Source organism: Alligator sinensis, unplaced genomic scaffold, assembly GCF_000455745.1.
Source record: "Alligator sinensis unplaced genomic scaffold, ASM45574v1 scaffold966_1, whole genome shotgun sequence".
In the NCBI taxonomy this organism is placed as follows: domain Eukaryota; kingdom Metazoa; phylum Chordata; order Crocodylia; family Alligatoridae; genus Alligator; species Alligator sinensis.
Window position 1 is genome coordinate 1264218 of NW_005842161.1, and position 10199 is coordinate 1274416.

Below are 10199 nucleotides of genomic sequence, written 5' to 3' on the forward strand. Positions count from 1 at the left end.
TACATGGGAAAGATCAGTCCCTTCCTCAGCATCTGTACATTCACTGTAAGGGCACAGGAGAGCCCACTAGAGATATTGTGGGGGCATGATAGGACAGTAAGCTGGATATGAGTCAGCAGTGTGCCCTTGTTGCCAAGAAGGCTAACAGGTGCATTAGTAGGAACACTGCCAGCAGACCAAGGGAAGTAATTATTCCCCTCTATTCTGCACTGGCGAGGTCACATCTGGAGCACTGTGTCCAGTTTTGGGTCCCCCACTATAGAAAGGATATGGACAAGTTGGAGAGAGTCCAGCAGAGGCAATGAAAATGGTTAGGGGCTTAGGGCACTTGACTTATGAGAGGAGGCTGAGGCAACTAGGCTTATTTAGTCTTGAGAAGAGAAGACTGAGGGGGGATTTGATAATCAGGTAGCAGCCTTCAACTACCTGAAGGGAGGTTTGAAAGAGGATGGATTTGACACTGTTTTGACTCATTTCGAGCTCGAAACAGCGAAATGGAATCAAAACGAAAGGCTTTGAAACAGCCTTGAAATAAAACGAGGCTAGTCGAAACGTTTTGAAAGTTTTGAAATGTTTCAAGTTTCAAAGCAGCCAGCAGGTGGGAGACAGGGGAGAACCAGGGCTGCACTCCCAGTGGGTCTGCAGCCCCATGTGGCTCAGCTGGGAGTGCAGTCCTGGCTCTCCCCACCTTCTGTGGCTGGGCTGCAGGAAGCCGATCACAGGTTAGGGGAAGGAACTCAGCCTGGCTGAGCTGAGTTCCCATCCTCGACCCAATCCTAGCACTGGGAATGGGAACTCAGCTCAGCTTTACCAACAAAATTGCTATCACAGGGCTACAAATGTCATTTAAGAACAAACATGTTGCTCTTATCCTGAGCGATCAGGCTCAGTTCCCTTCCCCAGCTACCCAGTCCCAGGCGGCAGCACCTGGCTTCCCTCCCTCATCTGGCAGGCAGATTGGGGGCCCATAGCCCCAGGAAGACTGGCACAGCCCGCCCAGCCCTCCCGGGGTTGCAGGCCCTCATCTGCCTGCTGGATGATTTCATAGATTTTCATAGACATTAGGGCTGGAAGGGACCTCGGAAGAACATTGGGTCCAGCCCCCAGCCTGAAGGGCAGGAAGTCAGCTGGGGGTCATAGGATCCCAGCAAGATAAGCATCCAATGAGAGAGGCTGTTTCGAGCTTCCCCATTATAGTGTATGGGCAAAACATTGAAACAGCATCACTGTTTTGACGAAACAAAATGGAACAGCCGTTTCAACTTGAAATGAAATGCTGTTTCATAATTAGTCACATTTTACCAACAAAATTGCTATCACAGGGCTACAAATGTCATTTAAGAACAAACATGTTGCTCTTATGCTTAGCTAGGACCAAAGTTAGGTTACATCAAACCAATATAAAGCCAAACTTTAGAGGTGAAACTTTATCATGCTCCTTCAAGTTCTGAACCTGTCAAAAATGTAGGCAGTTCATTTGCATTAATGTTGCATATATTGACAATATACATAAGACCAGGGGCAGGCGATTATTTCGGATGGAGGGCCACTTACTGGTTTTTGGCAAACCATTGAGGGCTGCATGACAGCCAGCCAGAGGCAGATAAATATTAATTTTCTAAATTTTTAGGGGCCCTGCAGGCTGGAGAGAATGGCTTGGCAGGCCACATTTTGCCTACCCCTGTATAAGACACTTATTTCTCCATCAGATGAGAACCTGAGAACTAGAGTCTCATTGTCTTGTTGCTCAAACACAGCTCAAACCAATAATCTCCTCTTAACAGTCACAGAAATCTTGGATATTTGTGAACTCACCCCATCCAAAGGCATCTGAATCTTAGCTAATACTGTCGGCTCCGCACATTACTACTTTTAATGCTTGTTTAGACATTGAATTTACTTTTCAAGCCCAGTATACAATCTCTGTCTTACTGAACTAGCATACTAATCTTTTCTACTCTACTTCTTTCTACACGGATCCCTAATATTCTGGTTTCCCAGTGCTACTCAAGACTTTTAGATGAAAAAAATGCCTTGAAAACAGAAGAAAGACTGTATAAATCAGACTGTGTAAGCCTTTTCTTCTAGTATGCCAAGATTTTTATGAGATATTTTAGCTCAATTTCCTTTTCACAAGATACAGTTAATATTCTATAGTACTGACATTACTTAACTCTTTGTTATAGTTCACATAGTCTGCATGAAGGGAAAATTCTACCTCTCCTAATTAAGTGTCTGTGTAGGTTATTATGCTTTGAAAATAAAGAATATTTTACTTACTTATCAAAAAGACACATGGAGTGGGTAAGTGGGTAAACAGAATTTTCCCAATAGACATTCAAAGCAATTATTATATATGCTTTCTCAAAAAAAGTCCTTTAAAAAGTTATTTGTAATATTTATAGTATATGATTACTCTTAATAACTCAGTAGATTCTAATGGACTGATGCAACTCTGTCTTAATTTTTTTCTTTCTCTACCAAAAAATCTGTAAGGATCAATATCCCTATAGATGAGCTTTGCAATGAGCAGTGTTTGGGAGGGGACCAGAGTGTGGTATGGGAAATGTATCTTAAGACTCAAGGGACCCCAAATATTAGCTGACGTAGAAGTTCTTAGCCTGCTTTGTGGGTTGGACATCTATTCTTCAAAATGGGGTGTGGGAGCGGGGGCCTTAATTGTATTGCATGTCTCAACCTAAAAGAGAATTTTTACTATAGGCTTGGATGTTTTGCATCAGAAATCAGCTTCATGGACATGCATACAAAGTGCACATTAGTACACTGTACATAATATATTAGAAGTAAATATTTGATTCTGGAAACACCAACTACTGAGGCTGATATTTATTATTTTGAATAGTAACCATAACTTCCATCAATAAGTATGCTTACTGACACTGCTAAAAATCAATTTATACCACATATAACATACAACCTATATCTTCACAGAGCAAATCTTAAGAAGGGCATTCAAATGACATGCCTTTATGTTGGGTGCCTATTACACTGGTATTTAGCCACAATTTTTTTGGAAATAAATGTTCAGACAAAAGGAAGTTACATACTCTAAAACCAGAGAAGCTACTGAGTAATTCATATGAAGGAAATATGCATAATCTAAACTTGGATAACACAACATTTCAGATTAGATAGTCCCTGGCACCCACAATCGTGAGACAAGTCCGAGCCACTGACTTCAATTAGTAAAGATAAGCACAGGGGTAGGTGTTGGCAGGATTACACCACAAGTTTTTTGAAGCAAGAGACTGTCTGTGCTCTATTTCCAGACAGTACTTAACACAGAAAGGGAGGCAAGTTGGGCAAATATCGCACTCCTGCAATATATGTAATACATGATAAATACAGCAGATATCAGGTATTTTTCAATGGGAAAGAAACTAATTACTAAAGTTTACATTTACAAAAACCAGACAAAAATCCCATCTATAGACAAACTTAAAGTGCCTTATGTTAAAAACTCAACAAAGACAAAACCAAAAGCAACCTGTTCTGTAAAAGTAAAAAAAATTTACTCATCTGACCTTAGAGCAAAGGAAAAATGAGGGAAGATACTCTACCAATGAAAAAGCCGCGCTGCACTGCACACATCTCCCTATAAACTACTACAAAAAGATGTGAAAACCAGAATTACAAAAAACAGACTCAATTGGTAGGCAGCACTAAGGAAGAGTTAAACGTACTTTTATAAAACAACGTTACAAGAATGCAAGGAAATATCCGGTAAAGCTCTAGTTCTTGTTTTATGCGCACACAATAATAATTCTGTTATTTTCATGATTTCTCCACCTACAGATATCACTGATGTGACCTGATTGAAACCCTTGAACCTGCATAGGATGTTTATAGTGGAACTAAAGCCCTTTTAAATGGTAGGGGATTATACTGAAATAAGAGGTAAAAAATTAAGTACAACCTTAGAGCTTTGGTGACATAATCCTGTATCTGATAGAGGAATGGGCTGATAGCTTGCTAAACTGCAACTAGCAAAAATCAATTTAGAGTTGCTTTTCCCTTGTACTCTTGCCACCAATCCTGAATTTATATTGAAACAGCACCAGTTTCTTTAAGGCTATCTTTGGAAACAGAGTTGGTAAACATTTTAGTGTATTTAGCACACATGATGTGCCATCAGATTCAATACAATCTTCACTTCTTTACCTAGTGGCATAAGGGAGGACCTGGTGTGGTGCGATAGAAAAAGGACCATATCCTTTGTGGTGTACCACATTCAATTAATATGTCAGGCTTTCTAAGTCTGTCACTGTTCACAGTGGGTAGAACAATTGTTTTGCTTCCCCACTCCCCTCTTTTTCCCAAATTTCAAATAGTATCACTCTAAAAAAGAGTTATGGATTTCCTTCTCAGAGAACTGCATGGACTGATAAAGTAAAATCCATGGCAGAAAACAACTTGTTATTTTTTCCCTCTCTCTCTCTCTCAACTGAAATTATGAGGTAGAGAATGTGCAATAAATTTTGGCGGGGGGCGGGAAAAAAAACCAAGATCACTTTGGACATTTTTAATGACCAGTCTATGTAAACACTATTGAGAGATATGGGTGAGAACAATTTGTCTAAGGGAACGATTATTTTTCTTGCCCCAAAGTCTACACGTTACTTTTGTTAGGCTGAGTATTTTGAAATTTTAGTTCATTTAAGTAGAGAGGGAAGAAAAAGAATTTTTGGAAACTGTCATGTAGGTGTCCGTATTTAAGGACAGTATTCTTTAGTGAATGCACAACATTTGTTTTGCCTCAACTAACAGGCCCCTGCTCCTGTTTTTTTAATATTATACAGTCAACAGAACAGATTTTGATTCCACTTACTCTGGGAATTAAAATCTGACTTCAGGAGTTTAAATGATGGCCAATACAAAGGGTACTGGTCTCTCCATGGGGATCTCAGGTGCTGGGACAAAACAAGTAATTCATCATCATCGCCGCCACCACCACCACCACCACCACGAATGGGCACACACTTATGCTAACAATTTAGCAAATGTTAAATTCTGTGCTGCTGTAAATGATCAAGATTTCATTGGCTTTGATGCAACCTCAGCAATTTGAACGAACTGAAAAATGTTGTCATTGTGTTTTTATCAGCTCCCTGAGCCTACTCAAATATGGTGCCTCAACCCAGTTCCCAACCTCCCTGAAACTCAATTAGAGGCTGCTGTGCACTAGCACTTACTTTAAACACTGCTCCACAGAGTTCACTCTATTATCTCACTGAATGAGCAACATTTCCTCAGTAAGTCTTCCTGCTCTGCAGATAAAATGGCAAATAAATATACGGATGATGGGTTTGTTTTGTTTTGTTTTTTAGGGATAATCAAATGCAGGAAAATCCTCTTGTTGGTCTACCAATATTGCTTCCCTTGCTTGTCAGCAGCCCAGGGGAAATGCTAGGGAGCTAGGGAAGCAGCAGCTTCTTGCTAGAGCTTCAGGATCTCTGTCACCCAGGCTAAGAGGTGCTTGTGAGGATGACTGACTCAAACTGGGCAGCAGTTAGCTCTCCTCTGATCCAGTAAAATCCCACTTAAAACTTTTAACATTCACCTGTTATGTATTTATTTACCCCGCTTTCGAATCAAACAGGATCCAATCAGTGTGGTGCTTGTAACGTAGCTTGTTGTGACACAGCAGCTGAGACAAGCCATCCACATTCCACAGCGCGCTTATTAATATGAATAACTAATGACTCACACTGACACGATCAAGGCCAGGAACCAGTCTGCAACTATAAAGAGTTATAACACGCAACTCTCTCTCAGCACTGCAGCCAAGTCGGTGAGCGATCTGTGCAGTTTTGCATTCACTGTAGACTGAATATGCATGTCCCTATACAGATGGCTTGGATGATTAGCAGGTCTATGTTTAAAGGAAAGAGTTCAGATGTATCATAGGCTATTTAGGGGGCAAGTTGAATGAACACAGAGAAGTTTCTCATGCTAGCCCACTTGCTTACTAATACGAATAACTGATGACTAAATCATCTTCTCCACGGAGGGCTGTGAGAATATCAGAGCAGGATTGCAAAAATTCTTTGTCCCTGTTCAAACAAGACAGACTTCTGGATGTTGCTGCTTAATTCCCTCTACTCTTAGAGGACCAGCTGTTTTTCTCTAAGTGTGGGTACAGCCAATAATTTACAAGTATCAGGGAACAAGGCATGGAAAGCAGCACTAAGTTTATCCACAGCTTTTCCTGGGTCACGTGAGTTACAACTAACTTTAAGCAAGTTTCTGAACTTTTCTTACTTCTCAGTGAGCATACTTCTTCCTTTTGCCACCCTGAATGCAGCAGAAATGAGCCAGCATCACGCTCTGCTGGCTATACACATGAGCTTGCTTTTCATTCAATATGCTTTAGCCTGTAATACACACAGTCTGCTGTTGGCTGCTATTTTTAATGGCTTTAGCTCAAAAGCAATGATGCTGCCACAATGATGCAAAAAATGGTTTGTGCTCCGGTGGTTGTATTGTGTATAATTCATATGAATTGTAACACCACACTTGGATGTGCATGGAGAAAATTCATAAGCATGCAATAACTCTTTGAACAGTTTAAAGGAGTTTTTATTATAGTACCTCTAAAGAACTGACAGATATGAGCTAGTAATCCAGTAACCTAACACAGTGAAAATTCCTCAAAGAAAAGAGAAGTGAGGAGAAACCTATGTACTGTAAAAGTCTCCCAAAATGTGCAACAAAGTTACATTTTCTTAAACATGGGACAGTTCAAATTATATTTTAAAAGCTGAATAGCACTTACCTCTTATGAAGCACTGTTGGTAAGAAGGAAATGACTCAAATATGCTGTTTGAAGCCATAGTTTCCTCTTTAAAACTTACTCTCTCTTTAAAGTGGGGGAATATATGATTTCTTTCACCTTGGGAAGTGAAAAATTAAGAATGGTCACTGTTACAACCCTCCTCCCAGCCATCACTCTCTATTTTATCTTAGTGCCTCTGAAGTAACATAAACCAGATTATAAGGTTCTTTTTCTAAAGCAAACTCTTAAATTGTTTTAAAAAAAATAGCGGATCAGTTGTGGTTTGATGATGCTTACCACTCTATGAAACTCTGTGGTTTGCAGTCAAAACGATTCGCCCTGTCTGCTGACCAATATCCCGGACCCGCTCTTGTGTGACTGCCTCTGTACCCAGCTTGTGGTTCTGTGGTTGTTTATGAGGCCCAAAGAAGTGTTTCACACAACCAAAATTACAAATTTAACTGTTCCCCTTTCCACAACCTGTCTCAATTGGCCCTTACCAGTCACATGACTTCAGTGATGTCGACTTTTTAAAAAGAAAAAAAAAAACTTTCTAAGCAATGTCCTACCCACTCCACCTGCCCTCCCTCAAACTGAGCAAAGAAACAGTAGAGTTTGAAGAGAGAGAGAGAGAGAGAGAGAGAGAGAGAGGCAGACAGACAGACAGACAGACAGACAAACAGAAGGTAAAAAATGACTTACAGTCCCTTCATCCTACCAATGGTCTTGCTGATTTAGTACAACTGTGCTTGTTTTGTTTGTTGTTTGTGGTTTTGGAACTACTGATTATTTTGATAGAGATTTCATTGCTGCTTATTCAGTAGTAATTCAAACCCTAGTATTAGGCTAATGCTAAAGCAGAATGTATAAAAGTCACCATTTAAAAACATTTTAAATCAGCTATAAGAAAGCCCACTAGCTAGAAACTCTAGTGCAATGATTAAAAGGAAAACAATTTCAAACTTTTATAGCTGTACCCTCTAACAAGGAAAGCTAAGGAAGCTACTTAACATATGCTCTCAACAAAGGTTGGTTAGGTTGTAACTTATTTCTACAGGGTGAAATTCTGTAGTCCTTGCTCAGGCACAGTTCCCATTGCCTTCAGAAGGGGTTCTACCTCTACTGAAACCTGCCTCAGCATTTTTAGATCACCATGAAGCAAATGAGCTAAGAACACAATACTGCATATTTTTTTCCTTCCAGGAAATGAAATAAAATAATAAAGCTTCTTTCTAGCAGAACAGGCCAACCCATGCTATTCTGGCTCTGGTTGGAAAACTACAAAGCCAGTTATTATAGAACAAAGCAGTGACTGTTATGGCAGCTATTGTCTCCTTTCTGCCCTCTTCTGAATACTGGACAGCTACCGTTTTTGCACTTCAAGGCAAATCAATAGGATACCTCACACCTGTACACAAGGTTGGAGCTCAGCCCATAACAGGGGGTTTTGTTTTTTTTTCCTTCAAACATCAAACATTTGCCAAAGAACAAGTAAAAACAGAAGAAATATATTAATGCATTTAGTATAGCAAAAAGACCATTTTCCTGTACCCTCTGCATGATTAATACAATCAAAAGAATAGCAGTAACAAGCAATACTCATTGACAGTGATAACCTTGTATTTGACTGCAGTTGTTCTTAGACTCCAAAACAGGGCCAGAGCTCCATTGGGTTGGATATGGCACAAATACATAGGAAGGAATAGTTCTTTTCCTCAGGTACCCCAAGGAAGGAAAAGAGGGAAGGGTCTCACTGCATGTCAGGCAACTCCTTCATAATTTTCCATGTGTACACTCTTACCCCAAGGGAAATGAAAGCCAGATTGTGGTAGTTTACCCGTCTTTCACTCAGAAAGCATATAGACCGTTACTATGAAATGGTTAGCACACTATAAATCCTTGCTCTCTCTCCTTTATCACATGGTAACTAATTTTTGTCCCATGCCCCAAATCCCCCAATATAACAATCAAACTGATGTAGTTAGACACTAGAACTGCCAAAACCTCAGTGACTTCCATGAGGCTCTAGACAGGTGCAAATGTCAATGGACATGAATCAGGGACTGAACCCCAAAATCATTCCTTTTAATAAAGGCACATCCACACTGGTTTTTTAAATCTCAGTTTTTGCTGTAAATTTGAAAATAAAAAATCCTTTCCTCACTGACTTTTGTCTCTCTCATTTGGCTAACACTAACTTCTCCCCCATGTTTCTAACACTGCTACCGTAATATTTACTTGGTGCTGTTGGATTGCTTCCTCTTAAGAGTTTATCAGAAAAAAGCAATTTGTCAAAACTGAAACTTTTCACAGGGATGTACCAGTTTCAGTGAATCTTTGGTCCAGAAAGTTCCAAGTTGAAATTTCTGGTCAGTTCTGATCTATAACCCTGAATAATGAACAGCATGGGTTTCAGACATAATGTGTGAGAGAGAGGCTCAAATCCTAGTTCTCCCTGAATCTGACCTGGAACTTCAACCTGGTGACTTGCAATCTCTTCAATTGGACTTCTTCACTTTATATAAATAATTAAATACCCATTGATCAAAGTGCAATAAAATGTGAGAAAAAAATTGACTTGTGTCAACTGGTTAGGTCATTCACTTGAGATGTAGGCTACTCAGTCTCAAGTCTTCGTCCACTGCTGAATATTAACTTACATAAATAGGGTGCGTCTACAGGAGATATTTACTGTGGAGTTGCCTAATTAGCTCCACAGTAAATGTCATAGCATCTACAAGTGCAGTACTATTAGGATGGAGTATACTAATTAACTCCACTGTAGTTTACTATTTGTAAATGCAAGTACTATCCCACATCAGAGTTTTTTACTCCACAGCAATGCATGTGTAGATGCTCATGGGGCTGGCTAAGTCATAGGGGTGCTTCAGTGCAGGGGCTGTCTGCCAGCTATCCCCACACTGAAGCACCCTTGGACCACAGCCAGTCCTCCTGCAGCATGTTGAGCCAGGTTGAAGCAGTCTCAGGCTGGCAGGCTGACCTTCTGGCCTCCATACCAGCTGGGGATGCTCTGACCCAGGTGCACATGAAGATGTGGTACCTGGCAGCAATAAACACCAGTGCGATATGTGTGGAGTTTATTGCTTTACATTAATTGCACTTGTAGCTATGCCCAAAGTAGAACATCTACTCAAGGAAGGATTAAGAGAGCTCCTTACCAGGCAAGCAATGAACTGGGTAATTAGGACACTCACAAATATGTAAGAGAATGGTAAGGCAGGGATTTAAATCTAGGTTCCCTCATGTCATAGCTGTCTCTTTTTTGGGAGGAGGGGGGGTGGGGAAGAGAAGGGAAGATGGGAAGGGCAGGTATTTTTTAAATGTCTTTGTTCCAGCCCAGTGCAGAACAGAAGCATTTTTGAAATCTCTGAAAGTCCTGGAA

At 40.3% G+C, this 10199-nt stretch overlaps 1 protein-coding gene across 2 annotated transcripts in view; it reads right to left on the bottom strand.

Annotated features, from left to right (window-relative positions):
* The window catches only part of RUNX1 (runt related transcription factor 1), a 229481-nt gene extending 222271 nt beyond the window's left edge, over positions 1 to 7210 (bottom strand). For both annotated transcript variants that reach the window (XM_025206534.1, XM_006025705.3), the window contains exons 1-2: positions 7094 to 7210; positions 6797 to 6913 (exon numbers count right to left, since the gene is read on the bottom strand). In XM_025206534.1, the coding sequence (XP_025062319.1) occupies positions 6797 to 6854 (58 nt within the window). In that variant the 5' untranslated portion in view covers positions 6855 to 6913; positions 7094 to 7210. The remainder of the gene's footprint in view (positions 1 to 6796; positions 6914 to 7093) is intronic.
* Positions 7211 to 10199: the final 2989 nt, after the last annotated feature.